The sequence below is a fragment of the Anser anser genome (genome assembly GCF_964211835.1).
Source record: "Anser anser genome assembly, chromosome: 20".
Lineage (NCBI taxonomy): Eukaryota > Metazoa > Chordata > Aves > Anseriformes > Anatidae > Anser > Anser anser.
The window spans coordinates 5608477-5625491 of record NC_139741.1 but is presented as its reverse complement, the minus strand read 5'-3'; the positions used below and the strand labels follow the sequence as shown (position 1 = coordinate 5625491).

The window sequence follows — 17015 nt, the reverse complement described above, 5'->3', positions numbered from 1 at the left end:
TCCCTCGGCCAGTTCCCCGTGGTCGCCCGAGGGAGAAGAGGCAGAGATGCTCGGCCAGCAGCTGGGGGCTCTGGGGGCTCTCCTGCTGCCAGCCGGCACCCGGGGCTCTCCGGCACTGGCTTCCCCGCTCCCAGGGCCGCCGCACGCCACCGTGGGGCTTTCTCTTTGAATTCGGGCTTTCTGACCTGCCCGTTCTCCCCAGGAGCTCCTCGGCGTTCAAAGCACCTCGCTGACAGACAGGCAGGTGTGCCGGTGACAGCGGCCACCTCCCCGAAGCCGGCAGGGGGAGAGCGGCCCCCCAGCCGCAGCCCCAGGCAGGGCACGGGGGAGTACTGCGAGCCCAGCTGCGACATTTCCTTTCACCTCTACCTGTACAGCTGTTTCCTACAGGGCTGCAGCCCTCGAGTGAGATGCGTGAGGCTTCTGTAGGTGCTTGGGAACAAGACGGAACAGAAAACCGCTTCACACCTGGCCCCGAAATTACAGCACGCTGGAGCGGGGCCAGCATCAGCTGGCAGAGTACCAGTTGCAATGGACATCAATTACGGGGCCTGTCATCCTCAGACTGCAGGCTTTGCTTTTTGCAATCTGCATCGCTCCCTAAGCCTTCAGCAGCACCAGCGCTGGAGTTTTCCAGATGGGATCATTTCCCTCAGATTCCACTCGCTAGATTTATTGCAGCCTTGTTTTTTGTTGTTTTTTTGTTTTTTTTTTTAACCCCCCCCCCCCCCCCCCTTTTAAGAGCCTGAACTATTATTCCACATTGCACATTTCTCCAGGGCTGTATTCAGTGTCCTCGCGCTTGTTTGCAGCGCGTTCCCTTCACCTTCAGCTGGGGAAAGACAGCTTTAAAAAACAGGCTAAAAACTCTTGCTGCTTAAAGAGCGATCAGCAAGCGAGCCCCAGCGCCAAGTGACCGGATCGTGCCCTGCACAGCTCCGGCAGATGCAGCAGCAGTCACCGGGGCAGCACTTTTCTATAAAGGCACGTTTAAAAAACCAATCACCAGCACAACAGGCACCGAAACACCCTCCACTGCCACCCCGGCTCGGTGACACGGACGCTGCTCGGCATCCTCAAGGATGCGGCTCCAGGAAATGCCAGGGACGGACGAGGAGTTCAAGCAGGTGACATTCCTGGCGGCACCGAACCCGGCCTCTCCTCCATCACCCCTTCCAACGCGGCCCCTAATTTAGCCTAATTGCCCTTTACAATCCAAAGGCAGCACGCGCGCAAGGGAAAGCGGAGGCCGGGATGGAGCTCAGATACCGCTCGCGGTGTGAATGTCGCTGACCGTGCTGCCTCGGGGCTGCTCGCCTGGGAGCCGAGGCAGGCAGGAGTGGAAGGAGCTGTTCAAGGATGACTCCTCCTCGGATTCTCCTGCTCGGGGCTCCGGTCTCTGCTCACGGTTTCCCTTTTCCTCTCTGGACCAAGCTCCGGGCTGGAAGCTGTCGCTCTCATGGGCTGAGCGCGTTCTCCTGCCAGCTGGAGGGGAGATGCTCGGAGGCTATGGAATGGGAATATGGAAAGGATGCCGAGCAAACAGCCACATTTGCTCGCTGGGGTTTTCTCTCAGCTTATGAGGAGTTTGTGCTCCGAGTCCTGGTCTTGCTGCCTCTCCTCTTGCCTTGCAGAAAGCCCTCCAAAAACCATCGCAGAGCAGCCACTCTGACGTGCATTGCATCCCTGGCATCCCAGGAGGCGCTCAGCCTTGGAAAGGACAAACCTCCCGGTTTTCAGAGGCAGGACAGAGCCCAGCCGCCCCGATAGCTGCTCGCTCTGGACTTTTAAACCTGGGGCTCCCTTTCCAAGAAGCCTCAGACGTTACTACACATTGCCAAGAGATATCTTAAAGTCTTAAGAAGACTGAAATACTGTAAATAAGTAAGTGAGTAACAAGACAGGGCTAATTTTAGGCCAAGCCTACTAGGAGAGGATCCTAAACAGCTAACTCAAAGGCTGTTAGCTCACCAAACGGTGGGGGAACTGGAGCGAAGGCAAAACGTGGACCATCCACCTGGGCTGGAGGGAACAGAGGAAAGAGGTTTGTGTTTTCCGAGGAGAGGAAAGCTTGGCTTTGGGGCCATCTGCACTGACGGGTGAGTAGTGCAAAGAGCAGGAGGCAAGAACTCGTGCAACAAGAACCACACCACGCGTGGAAAGCTGACCGGCTCGCCCTGGAGCTGCCCAGGACCCAGCGCCCAGGGCTGATACAGCACGATACCGCCCGCTTTTTTTCAGAGCCTCCCAATCCAGGGCTTTGGTTTGCCCGCTGAGATGAGGCAGGGCTCGGGCTAGCAGGGCGGTGAGTGTCTGAGACAGCCCACTCCACACACAAGCGTGCACACGAGGGGGAAAAAAAAAAAAAAAAAAAGGGCCTTTCTGTTTCAGAGGAGGGAACCACAGTGACTAGCCCTATAAGCATATGTATTAATCATGCACCGTCTGGTTTTAATCCACACACTGCTGATCCTGCGTCTCACTGTATTGTTATCAGGGGAAGGAGTATTTCTCCTCAATCTTATTCACCAGCCAAAAGCCTGAAAATGCAAAAAACACATTTGTGAAGTGCCTTCCCAAGGACCCTGGGCCCCGGACCTGGTGAGCTGGGGCTGCTGCCTTTTTATTGGCGTTTAAAAACCTTTTATTAACGTGTGTCAGGGCTGGGGGAGGAGAGAGAGGCTCGGATTTCAGGACCCCCCATGCAGAGAGGTTTATTGTGGGAAGGGACATTAACACTTTCTCCTCCGTGTCTCCCTGGCTGGGACACGTGGCAGTGCGTGCCCTGCAGGGTGCGGGGGTGCCTGTGGGCCGGGCAGGTCTCAGGTGGGGATGCCAAGCCCAGGTGGAGCTTGCAGGGATGCACACAAGGAGCACTGACAACAAGGACGAGGACCTCCCTGCTCTGCAGCCCTCTTCCAGCCTCGCCACCAGCTCCACGGGGCAGGATGCTCGTGAGACACCAGCAGGAGAGCTGAGGAAAGCAGGACGTGCCCCAGCTCCCCAGGAACGTGCCAGTTAGGGCAGAAAAACAGACCCCCCGCGCATCTCAGATGCACCACCACCAGGATTTGCTTTAACCTCGACGCAACCCGAGTGTTTTCCATTAAGAGCCCCCTTCAGCAGCACCACGCACCGCCTGGTCAACCCCCAGTCGTCACCTTCCCTCTCCCTGCAGCCTCACTCAGCCCCGCCGCCGCTCCCTGCTCTCACCCCGGGTCCGACGCTGGCTGAGCCGGAGGTCTTTTACCCCGGGCTCCCATCCCTGGCAGCGTTTCCTTCGGCTGCGAGGGCTGCAGACGGTCTGACAGCCCAGGCACCAGGCTGCATAGTTTGCCGTTGACTGGTACGTTCGGTGGTGTTCCATCACACAAGCTGCAGTGGCTATCTGCCCAACATACGCCCAGGAAAACATCACCAAGTTATGTTCACCCCGGAGCCAGCTTTTGTTGGTTACAGCTTCAATGACAGTGCAGGAGACGATGGGAAGCTCGAAGCATCACACTGGCTCCAGCAGGAATCCTGACACACAGCTTCATGGCAACGAACGGAGTCAGAACATTTTCACTCAAAATAAGAGCCAGGCCAAACGCTCAGAAACTTGCTGAGAAACTCTGGCTGAATTCTGCACTCCATCTGCTAAATGGGTCACGGAAAACAAAAAGAAGGGGGAAGCGCAGTGTTTGTCCTTTAGAGCTCACAAAACAACCATCCTCTTGGTGGAGCCAATAACCCAACACCATTTTAAGCCCAATGCACTCCAGCTTTGCCTTTAAACAGATTCCCTTCCCCTGAATTTTTCCAAAATCCATTAAGAAACTATAGTTTAAAAGCACGGGGTAACCATTTGGAGCATCAGCACGCAAGGTGAGATATTACCCTTGCTGCAGAGAGTGGACGGGCTCTTCTCAGCCATGCAAGTGATAGGAACGGCATCACAGCGAGCTTCCCAGAGCCACCCTGGTGTACCGAAATCCTCCCCCCAGCTCACGAGAAATTCACAGGGTACGGTACAAAGAGCAGTGCATAGTCTGTGTGCCTCCAGCGAAGACCTGCCGTGAACATAGGGTTGAAAACTGAGCCAAGCCTGAGACTGGGCGCAGAAGAATAACTTGCTAAACAGCAGGGAAAAATCAATATGGAAAAGAGAGCTCTTGCTGCACAGAAACGCCAGTTCTCACCTCTTGCAGCCCGGTCAGCCAGCAGCCAACAAGGAGCACACAAGTGGGAAGGTTCCTGCAACACGACTGGATGTGGTGTGTGCCGGACGGAGCTGTGCCACCGCAGCGCCTGCTCGGGGACACAGCTCGCCCCGTGCCACCGTGCTCAGCACGGACACAGCGTCCCTCCGCCGCCAGCAGCACAGGTGCCTCTGCTGGGGAGTCAGATTTGTTGGGCTCTGCGCACCGAAAGGAGGGCAGGGAGTGGAATGGGGGACTAGGGACTGCACTTAAGGATCCTCTGGTTGAGCTGAATTGGGGTTTTCTTTGTAGGAAAAGTGTATGTTGCTCACAGTCACCCGTGAAAGGCGTACCGGTTCACGCCCCAGCCATACCTTCCCGATTCGTTCTGTGCTGCCTTCCACAGCACGCCACTTCTGCACTGGCAAATAATTCACTTCGCTAACACGGCAGAAAGAGAAGATTTGTGGAGCATGGCCATCATCTGACTGTAATCACCCAGCTGCTGCCACTCTGGGCCCTTCCCGCGGTATTACTGAATCACACAGAACGGGGCAGGGAGGTCCGGAGAGGTCACTTTGTCTCCTTTTCCAAGGCAGTTCGCTCCACCCAAGCTGTACCTAAGAGAGCCGCCCAGCCTGCTTTTAAAAGTCTCTTAATGCTGAAGAGATTCTGCAGAACCACTAAGGAGCCCGCTTTCGAGTGCTTAACTACCCTCAGGTATGAAGCCTTTCCTCGAGCCTAATCTTAATCTATTTTGCTGCAATTTATGCCCATTCCTTCCTACGTTTTTCAGCATGGAGCTGGAGGACAGCTTGTTCTCCTCCTCCTCTCCACGACAGCTTTTTCTGTAGCTGCAAGCTGCCTGCGTTTTCCCCGAATTTCCTCTAGCCTAAAACGCCCCAGCTCTTCCAGTTCCTTCTTGGAAGTCGAGCATCTGAGTTCTCTCTCCCACCGGTCCCCCTTCGTCCCCTCTGATGCCCCTTTGCAGAGTGACTACGCACAGCTGCTGGTCACCAGCCGGATTCCCAGTAAAAACAGTCAGTACTGGACCGAGAAAGGCCCCCACCGAACCTGCCGCTTCTGCTCAGCACGTCCTGGTGGTGCTGGTGGCCTCCTCTCTGCCCGGGTGTGATGTGCGTGGCGCTCAGGCAGCGACCGGCACACAGCGCCACGCACCGAGCGCGCAGAGGGGCTCCAGGACTCGCACAAACAGGAGCTGACACCCCGGCGTGCTGGGTGGGATCGCCGCCCCAAGGTCCGCTACGTTCAAACCAAACACGACCCGCTGGGGAGGCGAAAAAAAAAAAAAAAAAAGAGCGTAGGGGGGGCACGGACGGGACATCCAAGCCTGGCTCCTTCTCTCTGGGATGTGCGGAGGGAAGGCAGGGCTGAGCTGGCACCAGCACACCCGATAACCCTGCAGGGTGGCTGCTGCTGCGCCGCCACGGACAGCAGCTCGCAGCGGTGCTGCTGCACGGCGTCTGCGTTCAGCACTAGGGTCACAGCGAGCCAAGAGGGTGACAAAGCAGCTCTGCAGCCCAGGTGCGGCCGTAGGACAAAGATGCTTCCCCTCTTTCGCGCACGTGAGCGCAAGTGCCTGGCAGGGCAGGTAGATGGCACTCCGAATAAACCGGTGTGTGGTTAGAGGAGCCAGGCCGCGGGGAATAACGGCCCCCCTCTGGCACGTTTAGGGCACCAGCCCACATTACAGGGCACCAGCCCACGGTACAGGGCACCGGGACCACGTTATGGGGCACCAGACCAGGCTCAGTGCTGGGGAAGGGGTCCCTGCGCGGGGCGCTGGGAAAGGGACCGTCCCCAGCAGAACCCCTCCACGGCCAGCAGCACACACCTGGCAAACGTGCGTGCCTGGGGCACGTTTGTCTATTTTAACCCCTTCAAACAGAGCCTTGAAAATCCTTTTTTTACGCACAGACTCCCTGGACTAAAGTGCTTCCCTGAACTGGGAGAGCTTCCAGCTGTACTGGGTCCCCCCTGCCCTGCCCCGGGCAGCGCTGTGAGCAGGGGCAGGGCGGACAGAGAAGCGAAAGAGAAAATCGCACCTCCCGGGTCCCCGTGTGACAAAGGTCCCCAATTTCTCACAGTCATTTCAGGAAAACGCCAAGAAGAAGTGGCACAGGGGAAGGCGCCGCTGCCCCCGTCACACGCAGGCTCTCCGCGGAGCCCGGTCCCCGCAGCTCCACTTCTCCTCCTGGCGCAGCGCCTGCCCCGCTCAGCACCACTGGTGCTGCTGCGGTTCTGCCTCCGAGCAGGAAACCGTGGAGAGCCGCTCTCATCCTGCCGTGCCTCCGAGGGCGTGCAAAACAAATGCCATTGTGCCTCCTCCATCCCCCCATCAGGTTCAGGCACGTTATCCGAAGGCAGCCCCCGGGTCCCTTCTGGCCAGGTGGTGGCAGGGAGCAGACCCAAAACCCCACATCAACAAGGGAACTGATTTCATTATTCTAAAAACAAACAGCCCAAGGAAAGTTCAGGCTAGAATGGGCTCCTAGAGCAAAGAAAGGAAAATAGAGAGCGGGGCAGTGGGGAATGCTTCATATTCCTAAAAGCCTTTTGTACGTTAACACATGGTGTCTGCTTCTCTCTAGTCACCTATTTATCACTCTCCTCTTTAGAGAAGGAAAAAAGTCCTGGCTGCCTTCCTAAGGCAGAGTTTTGTGGCCGGGGGGAGGGGGAGGGTGCTTTAAGCATGATGCAAACCATTTGGAGTGCACCGAGAGCACTGCCAACACAAGCTGCACTATTTAAACAAGTGAGGAAATGATCGTATATACAACATGCCAGCGAGCACACACACACCAGAGGAAGTCGAGAGGGGTTTTCATGACACAGAGCTGGATGTCAGCGGCTGAAAGGTCGATATTTTCCCTTAACACCCTTCTCAATGACTTAATCGTGTTCCGTTTGCACAGAAAACTTCCCAAGAATAAAAGTCTGGAGGAATCGAGGGGGGATGTTTGGCCTACTGCTGACCTTGTCCGAGGTCCTCTCCACGTAGCAGGGCTCCTGGGGGGCGACCAGCAGGGGAACGAAGCCCGAGAGCAGCCGATCCTCTTCCAGGCTGAGCAGGGCAAGGTCGTCATCTGGGTCCTTGTACAGGGGCACCTCCGACTGATTCACCGTGGTCAGTACGTTGCAGAAGTCAGCCAGCGTCGCCCACACATCTACTGAGACCCTGGGAGAACGAGGAGAGACGTGAGCAATTCGGGGCTGGAATGCGTTGGGAGTTGCCTGCAACGCTGCAGCGAATACCAGAGAGGTGAGATGAGGCAACGCACGCCACCCCGCGCCCCGCGCCGCTGCCGACGTGCCCCGCGGGGAGGGCTCCGGACACAGCTGCACTGGCACCGAACCCGGGAGGGCTTTTAACCCTCACCGCCAGCCAGCCGGAGCCGACCCCGAGCCTCCCAGCTCCCCGGATGGGGAACGGCTCCGGGCAGGATCCGGCCCCGGCCCGCCGCCCTGCCCGGCTCTGCCCGCCGCGGGGCCAGCGCGCGCACCCGCGGGGAGCCCCTGGCAGCCCCGGCAGGAACCCGGCTCGTTCCAGATGGGAGAAACGCTGCTCGTTGCTCAATCTCCAGGCAGGCTGGGAAGAGAGGACCTGTTTCCTGCGCTGCTGCGGGGGTGAAGGCAGCGCCCAGGGGGCTGCAGCCCAGCCCAGGCACCCTCTCCTTCGCCCGGCTCTACCTGTTGCCATCGTGTGCCGCAGCCACGCGCTGAAGCACAGGCATTTTTTAGCTGAATCTCAGTCTCGTGGGGCTAGCCCCTGTTTTACTTCTGGCCACGGCTTCGGCACTGGTGGGTGACCTGCACAGCCGCCTCCAGCACCTCACCTGCCTCGGTGGCACCCACGTGCAGGGAGAGGGGCACCAGCACGAGGCCACGGGCAGCCCTGGAGCGCTCTGTGCACATCCCCATCACACATCCCCATGTCTGTGCACATCCCCATGGCACAGCCCCGTGTCTGTTCACATCCCCATCACACATCCCCATGTCTGTGCACATCCCCATGGCACAGCCCCGTGTCTGTGCACATCCCCAGAGCACATCCCCGTGTCTGTGCACATCCCCACGGCACATCCCCGTGTCTGTGCACATCCCCATCACACATCCCCGGGTCTGTGCACATCCCCATGGCACATCCCCGTGTCTGTGCACATCCCCATCACACATCCCCGGGTCTGTGCACGTCCCCAGGGCACAACCCCATGTCTGTGCACATCCCCATGGCACAGCCCCGTGTCTGTGCACATCCCCATGGCACAGCCCCATGCCTGTGCACATCCCCATCACACATGCCCGTAACACAGACAACGAGCACATCCCAGGATGGCCCCGAGCACAGAAGAATCATGCAACAAGCACAGGGCACTGCAGCCAGCCGGGCTGCCTCCTACCACACCGCTCACTCCTACTTTTAAAACCACTTATATAGAGTTTTTTTAGCCTATAAACTGGAAAGAAAGCAGGGAAGAGAGGAAACAGGCTGATCTGCTCCTTGTGTCCGCGAGGAGCTGCCCCTTTGCCCCACGGCTCTGGAGCACGGCGGAGCAGCCAGCAGCACCCGGGGGTGCAGCAGTGACCAGGGCGGCCCGAGGCAGCCGCGGGCTGGAGAGAGGCCCCCTGCTCTTTGAACTGCTCCAGGTGGACAGAGTCTGCGCTCGGTTATTTACGGGAATCAATGTACCAGGAAAGCGCACTGAAATGAAACATCTTGTTTTCAAGAGCGTCCTGGGAGCCAGGCAGAACGAGCGGCCATTAATCAAAGCCCGGCACGTAATCAGCACACATGTAACGCAGAGTCGCCCACGTCCCGAAGCCAGCCCCGGCCAGCACGCTGCAGAGGAGAAGAGGTCCTTCAAAGCCCTCTGCGCACAGACACCGGGAGCTGGGTTCATTCACAAAGCTCCATCGCTTGGCTCAGCCAGGTCTGGCTGTCAGAAATGTTTAAATATGGAAAAAAATAAACAGTTGCAACACGTTTTTTTTTTTCTTTTTTTCTTTTTTTTTTTTTTTTTTTCGGAGGGATCTGTCCGAGGCCCTTTGTGATGTAATGGGAAACGCTGCGTTTGTGCTACCAGCTGGAAAATAAACAGAGCTGCGAGGGTTAAAAGGAACTGAACTTTCCACGACCCCTATCTGCAAAAGAAGAAAATAATAAGAGGAATGATCCACTGCCCCACAGCCCTGATAGTTTATCCTCCGGCCCGGGCTGCAGAGACAAGCACCGGATGCGATAGGGCTGCTCTGGGCCACCTCCAAGGCGAGCTCTGCCCAGGGGAGATGCGCAGGGGCAAGGAGGCTCAGCCGTCCCTCGGCGCCCTGCTGGCAGCGGGGCCGTGCAGCCTGAGCCCGGTCACATCGCACCAAAGGGGCCCCGAAGGAGCCGCCGAGGCTTCGGGCAGCGCTGGGAGGGAGGGATGGGGAGGAAGGAACGGCGCCGGGGACGGGCAGCGGTGCTGGGGATGCTCCCAGGTGGCTAAGGGAGCCAGGTGCACGGGGCCGGGATGGAGGAGAAAGGAAAGGAATGAGTTGAAGGAACGGGGGCTGCAGGCAGGGATGGGGAGAAGCAGCGAGGGAGGGAGGCTGAGGGCAGCAGCAGGATGCGGGGCAGGGCAGGTACCCAGAACTGGGGACGCTTCAGGGCCACGGGTGGTGGCGGGGTGAAGGAACGGCACAAGTAAGGCTCAGGGAGCCCTCTCCTGCCACGGGGCTCGGCGCCGGCCACGTGAGCTGCCGCTGCCAGCCCGCAGCCCCCTCGGGCGGCCCCAGCCCCCTGAGCGTGAGAGCGGTCCCTGTCACTTTATCCTCTTCATCCCCGGCTCCCTGCAGCCCCGCGGTGCCTCGCCACATCTGTCATTTGCACTGGACGTGTTAGGTTTCCACCCTGGGCTTCCTTCAGTCAAACCACAGGCTGCGTGCGCCGGCTCCTCGGGTAGCGAGTTCCTGCTGCAGGCAGCCCCGAGCAGCTCGGCCGCAGCGCTTGGGGGCCGGGCAGCACCCTGGCACGTGCAGCGTCCCGCAGAGCCTTCAAAAAGCCAACATCGCAGGAGGCGTTGGCCTTTCTGCTCTGGTTTTCTCCTATGATTTGGAAGTAACAGAGAGAGCGGGTCCAACAATTTTCTACCTTCCCTTTTGGAGCGGTTCCCCCTCCGCAGCGCACCTCCCGGCACCGCCACGACCACCTCCTGGCTGCCACCCACCGGCGAGGGCTCCCGGCGGGTCTCCTGCTCCTGCTGCAGGTCACCCAGCCCCGGGCAGCCCGGCCTGGAGCCTTTTCCCTGCTGCCCCTTCCTAGGACACCGCGGCCACGGCCAGGCACTTCTGGCTTATGTCACCCAGCCGAGCCCCTGCAGGCCCAGCTGCCTGGAAGGGCTCCGTCTGCGCGGTGCCACGGCCTCGGCATCCCTCCATGGAGGGAGGTGCCGAATTTCTGACACCGAGCCCAGGCACGCAGCTCCCAGGTACACGGCCGGGGCTCCCAGAGCTTTTAACCGAGGAAGCGAGAAGGGGGTGAGCGCGAGGTCTTTCCTCCGAACGGGGGGTTCGCTCGCTTCCCCGCGGACACATTTCCATTTGCTTATTCCACCAGGAGGGGGAAAAAAAAATAAGAGTTAATTTCTTTTTTATTGCCTCAGGATTCCAGGTTTAATGTAGCTGTCAGTGCGAGCGCAGCCCAGCTGCAGGCCGACAGGACGCAGCCCGAGGACGAGGGGAGCCGCACAAGTGCGCGGCCGAGGGCAGGGAACGCAGGGTGGCCGCGCTGACACGGCGTGGGGACAGCTCCCGCCCGGGATAAGGGGGGGGCATTTGGGGCCGTGGGACACGCACGGAGGTGGGGAGGAGCAGAGGGCGCTGGGGAGATGCACACGGGGGCACGGAGCGAGCCTGGATCCCTGGTGGCCGGGGCTGGTGCTGCGCAGCCCGCGCGCGAGCCACCATCTTCGCTGGGGGAGCGGGCCGCCTGGTGATTAATATCAAGTACAATGACCCCATGTTACAAGCCTGCGGGGGCCTGTGGAGGTGGCCATTTCCTGTGTAATACCAGCTTGTTTAAACACTAACATTCAAAACTCCACAGCTGCAGAACAAACCCGGAAAGAGCGGAGCGAAAGAAGCCCTGCATTGTGTTCCCGAGCCGCCGAGAGCCACGCTGCCGCGCAGATGGCAAACGACTTGGGCTGGCGCGCTCCCGGCGCTCCGCGAGAAGCCAGCCCCAGCGCCGTGCACGGTGCTCCGCATCCCGCTCCCAGGTTTCCTCTTTCCCACCCCTCTGGCCCGGCCCAGGGGAAGCCGGAGGAAAAGCAGCTCCGCTGGGAAGGACAAAAGGGGGTTCGGGGCGGGAGCTCGTCCCAAAAGCGGTCACCACCCGTGCCCCGCACTTGGATGCGGGGACAGCTTTTGTGGGTGGAGATGGGGCAGGGTCCGAGCCCCTCTGCCCCACAGTGCCAATGATTTTGCCCCTCTCTGCCCTACACGCGGTCCCTTTGGTCACTCGGGTGCCCCACAAACCCATCCCTCCCCCAGGAAGCTGCCCGCAGAGCCGCAGGGACTCTCTCCTCGCCCAAACGCACGCCGCCTCCCCCCAGCCAGCCTCTGCTTCAAGGCAGAGCCCTTCTCCGAGGAGCCTTTTGGCTCCTACTTCACTCGACTTCACCTCCGTTCTCGGCCAGGTTTACACTACCGAGACACCTCCGAATCCTTGCTTTGATGTCTTGATAGGGAAACTCTGGTGGCCAGCATTACTAACAAGGCTCAAGTCTGCGAAAGGGATTTTCCATTTCGTCTCCCGCAAACTCCAGCAAGCTCTTGGCACCCCCGCCTCCGGCTCTGTCCATCTCCCCCAGCGGGAGCTGCCATCTCGGTGACACTTCTGCACAAGACCGATGTGATGAGAGAGATCTGGCAGATCTCTCCGGGAAGGTAAGCTCTAGAATGTGCTCAGAGCTTTTGGATTTAATTTCGTACTCGGTTTAAATTAACCATTTTTAAATGCTTGCAGACAGGCTCCACAAACCGAGAGGCCCTTCGCTCCAGCGTGGAAGGAGTGCGGATTCTCCGGGGCCGGCCTCGTGGCAGGTTATCTGCCGAGCCACTGGCTTCCCCATCAATTCCTGCCTTTCGTTTAGTTCCAACAGGTTCCAACTACAGCAACAAAACAGAGCAAGGAGAAGCTCTGCTCTTCGGTGCCCAGCCTTTGCCTGTCTCAGCTCCTCAGCCGCACGTCTCAAGAGGACAGGGATTCACAGCAGCCTCCTTGGAGGCTCACTTTTCACCCCGGCTGCTGCTCGTCTCTGTGCCTTAGGAAACGCACTGCTCCCCGCTCCTCCAGACTCCTTTATTTCACCTCCCACCCCTGCACGGCACGCACGGGGCCAGCAGGTCTGCAAGATGCATGCTGATGCACTGCTGCACCAACGGCTCCTGTTCGGACCCCGGTGCGATGCTTGCTGTGTAAGCGTGCTCCAAGGGAAACGCTTTTTAAGACACTGAACCGACAGCTGCGTGCAGCCAGAGGAGCTGGGAGACCTGCAAGCAGCCTGCTCCAGACAAACAACCCCAAAACACAGGGCCCTGCTGCTCCGAGGCAGAGATGTCCACGCTCGGGTTTAGCTCCTGATCCTGAAAACCCAGAGAGAAGAGCACCACGGAAAACCCGCTGAGCCTCTCCTCTCCGAAAGAGGCAGAGGAGGAAGGAAGCACTCTGCCTCCCAACCGCACTCAGTAGCCCAAGACCTCTCCGTGGCCTTGTAGCCTAAACCCATTTCCCCATTTCCCAGGGCATCCCCTGAGCCCCAGCCATTATCCAAGTGGGGCCGAGAGCAGGATCCACGTGCCGGGGCAGGGAGAGCAGTTTGGGGAGAGGTGCAGCTTCTCCCAGCTCGGGAGGGGATGCCTGCCCGGCGCTGGGCTCACTCCCACCTCCCTGCCAAGGCAAGAACCCCAAAACAAAGCCTCCCCGAGCACCCTTTCCTGCCCCGCAAAGCCCACTCCCACGTGGCTCAGCACCGCGTTCCGGCAGCGCTCAACCCTCGCACCTTCCCCTCCGTCTCTGTCCAACGGGGAAAGCAGCGAGCGGAGGAATTCGGTGCGCCTTTTTTTTTTTTTATTGTAAGGACTCAAATCCAGCAGTGTGATAAATGCATCCGAGCTACAATTAGGAAGATATATAGCATCAGAATGCGAAGGTCTGGGCAGCGTGGTGAAACGCGGGCTCTCCAGAGCCCCAGCTATGTTTCCCATTATGTAACCCTGGTCATGGGCAGACAGCCAGACTCCAAATGAAAAAGAGACTCTGGCTTGGCACCGTTTCTATTTTCCTATCCTCATTCGGGGTCAGCGCAGTGTCATACAGCTGCAGAGAAAGCTCCGGGGATTAAACCTGGGAAAGACTCCAAGACCAGGACCCGGGTTCAAGTACCAGCTGAAAGCAATAAACCAACTGCCACAGCTGGGCTGAGTTTAGACGTTCTCAAAGTCCCCCAGCTCTCCCGCTTACCGAGAACCGGCGATCACGAACATGGCGAGCGCAGCACGAGCGGAGGCCTCGGGATGTTGAGCCCCAGCAGCCCAGGCCCTGGCGGAGGCTTGACAAGCTGCCCCGCTGGCCCCGAGCCCAGGCCGTCATTCTGGCAGCGCCGCTGGCCCCGGACGAGCTGCACTTTGATGCAAGCTCTGGGCCAGGCCTTTTGCTCCTGGTGGGCTGCCAGGTGGGTACGGGGCCTGTTTTTTTCCAGAAGCTTTAGCACATTCGTGGCATCCTTGCAGGGTGCTTCTGTGCTTAAGTGGGGCCTTTTTTTTTTTTTTTAAACTGTCCCTTTTCTGCGCCCACGTCACCCTGAGGGGCACCGAAAGCTGCGGCAGCAGAGCTCTGGGAGGTTTCAGTGCCTCCCACCAGCTTCTCCCTTGGCACTGGTGCAGGAACGGACCTGGGTGGCGCAGCCCCCTCCTGGGAGGCAGGAACACGTGTACAGTAACACAGGCCCCTTACTCACAGCTCTGCAGCTTGGCTTCTGTGCTTGCTCCTTGCGTGCTCGCCCTGCCCACGAGCCTTGGCTTCCTCCAGCAGGCCTGCTGCTCTGCCCTCCGTTTTACTTCTGAACTTTCTGAAGCTGTTCCTATCTGAACCCTTCAGCTTGGCGGCTCCACCTGGTTACTGAGCGGCCCCAGGCCAGGCAGCAGGCGTGTGGCAAGAGAGACCCGAAATACTGAGTGCTCCCCTGCTCCTTTCCTACCTCCGGGGAAAGCACAGCAAGCCCCAGGTCACAACCAAGGGCTGGTTCCCTGCTGTTCCCCACCACCTGCCTCCAGGGAAGCTCAGCTACTGCTGTCCTGCTGTCCCAGCCCCCCAACACCTGGGAACACAACGCTGGGCCAGCACAAAAGGCCTGGGTGAAAGAGCAGCAGGTCTCCTCGCCATGGGCAGGGCACGCTGCTGGTAAGCCCAAGGGCCAGGGTGCAAGGAGCTGGGAGCCAACCCCTGGAAGGCTGCCCTGCCCTAAAAGTAAGGGACCGGAGGGGCTCCGCAGCCACCCTACACGCAAGATGTGGGAGCAGCTGGGCCTCTGCGACGATACAAAGACCCTGGGCAAGCCAGCACCTTGCGGAGCAGAGCCCCCAGCCCATGCCCACAGCTCCCCACGTCGACACGCCACGGGGGAGGCCGTGCCCGAAGCCTCCTCCCGCCTCAACGGAGGAGCGGGAGCCTGCACCTGCTCCAGCAGCCCGGGGGGACGCAGCCTCGCGCCCCACCGCCGAGGCCCTCGCCCGCAGCCCGCGGCAGGGGGGGGGAGGCAGCCGGTCCCTGGAAGGCGCCGAGCGCTGGCTGCGCGAGCCCGATCAGAAATTCCATCTCGAGGCTGCCCGTCGCCAAGGGCTCGGCGGCTCCCTGCGCAGGCAGCGCGAGGGGAAGGGGGGGATTGGTGCCGAGAGGCGCACGTGACGGATCCCAGTTTGAGTTCCTGCCCAAAGATGGGCAGCAGTTCACATGAGCAGGCAGCGGTCCCACACCGAGCAGCCGACAAACAGAAAACAGACTCCATCTCCACAAAATGAGGCCCAGAACTTCCTGTGTGAGATTTCCATTTCCTCAGCCAAATGAAAAAGAACTGGAGTAGAGGCAATAAACTCGGAGAGCAGGACTGGACCTGACGCACGGAGCGGGGACCCATTAATGGTTAAGCCACTTTGCTGGATTACTCTTAATGCGCCTTCCCATCACCCTGGGTTCTGGCTCCTTTGGATTAACAATAAGACGTGATTTCAGGCTCTGGATCCGGAGTACCGGAGGCAGATGGAAAATCCTGCGGGAAAGCAGCTACAGAGCATGCTCAGACACAGTTTCGCATACTCCATACTTGGCCCCTTCGCTCGGTTTTCTGTCCAAAAATATGCAAATTGCCTAGTCCGCATTATGGACTAATGGGCTGGAATCGGCCAGTTTAGAAAATTAACTCTTTTTTGTGTGGCAGGGGGTAGAGCCGAGCCGTTTCTGAAGCAGAAGGGAGGTGAGTTTTGGAGCTCTGGGACAGGTAAGCTGCTCCAGGCCAGCCCAGCCTCACCGAGGTTTGCCTGTTTCAGCCAGGAAAAAGGCAGTAAAACGCTCGTGCTGCAAACGGCCTCCCCTCTTCCCACAGGGGACGGGCTAGCAGGGCGCCTAACGGGGACGTATCCCAACCAGAGCACGCAGCCTAAGCGCCAGGTAAAAATCTCGGTCATCTCCTAGCACCCAGAAGCAAAGGACACCTGCCAGACCCCCTCATCGCCACCTCGCCCCCCAACACTCTCAGTGTCCAGAGCTGGCCGCCTGTCCTCACCGAGGGAGTCACTGTGTCACCAAGGGTGACAAGCCCCCACCAGGCATCCCTGCACACCGAGCCTCTCCTGGGAGGGAGCCGTGCTCGTGTCGGTGTCACGTCCGGAAGCAAGCGTGAGCGAGGGGAAAAGGGGGCACAAGGGGCTCAGGGGGGAAGCAGACACCACGAGACAGAGCAGAGGATGCACGTACTGTTTGGGGAGCTCCAGAGAGGTGGGAGGAGGATTCCAGGTGTCCGGGTGGCCAAGCATCCAGTCCGACCAGACCTTCACGCTGGGGAGCAGCTCCTTCAGGTCCTGGGGCAAGGCAGAGACCTTGATGTCATCCTCCTCATCCTCCTGCTCCACCTCCTGTGGCTGGACTGCAAACACAAGATGTGAGAGCTGAGGCAGCTTGCTGCAGCCAGGAGCCAGACTCACGCAGTCTCTCCATCACGGATAGGAACAGGGAATGAACAACACATCCCAGCATCCCAGCCCTGAAGGTGCAAGGGAACAGCGAGGGCGAAGACAGAGCTGTTCTCCCTGTGTGGACTGGCCTAGGGGGCGAGCTGGGACGCCTGCAATGTCTTTTACTGAAGGCAGCAGGGTGTCATTGTGATGGTAACAGAGGTGTGGGATCACCTGAGATCCTGAGATCCCAGTTTGGGGTGTTTCCCTATAGCTGGCAGAAAGCACGCCCCGCGTCTGTCCCTTTCTTCCAAAGGTTTCTGCCTGCACACCCGGTGTGCCAGGTAATCCAGCCCTAAGCAGGGCAGAGATTGGGATGCTGGGGGAGAAACCCAGAGCTCCAGCAGAGAGGAAGGAGCGTACAAGAAGCAGGGAACGAGGTCCCAAACCCCACCAGGCTGCCTCAGGGCCTGCCACAGCCCCTTACCTTGCGCCCACTCCCGCAGCAGGTCGGTGCAGCGCCTCACCAGGAGGGAGAACATGGAGAGCCCCAGGGCCGTGGCCTGTTCCTGGATGACAGAGCGGCAGTCCTCGGAGAGGCACTCT

At 59.3% G+C, this 17015-nt stretch overlaps 1 protein-coding gene across 5 annotated transcripts in view; it reads right to left on the bottom strand.

Annotated features, from left to right (window-relative positions):
- SMG6 (SMG6 nonsense mediated mRNA decay factor) overlaps positions 1-17015 on the bottom strand; it is a 109237-nt gene that overhangs the window by 40425 nt on the left and 51797 nt on the right. For 4 of the 5 annotated variants that reach the window (XM_083806686.1, XM_083806687.1, XM_083806689.1 and 1 more), the window contains exons 11-13: positions 16897-17013; positions 16213-16381; positions 7179-7380 (exon numbers count right to left, since the gene is read on the bottom strand). In XM_083806686.1, the coding sequence (XP_083662812.1) occupies positions 7179-7380; positions 16213-16381; positions 16897-17013 (488 nt within the window). Of the gene's footprint in view, positions 1-7178; positions 7381-9771; positions 10287-16212; positions 16382-16896; positions 17014-17015 lie in introns of those variants that run through there. The other variant, XM_083806690.1, reaches the window with a different exon arrangement.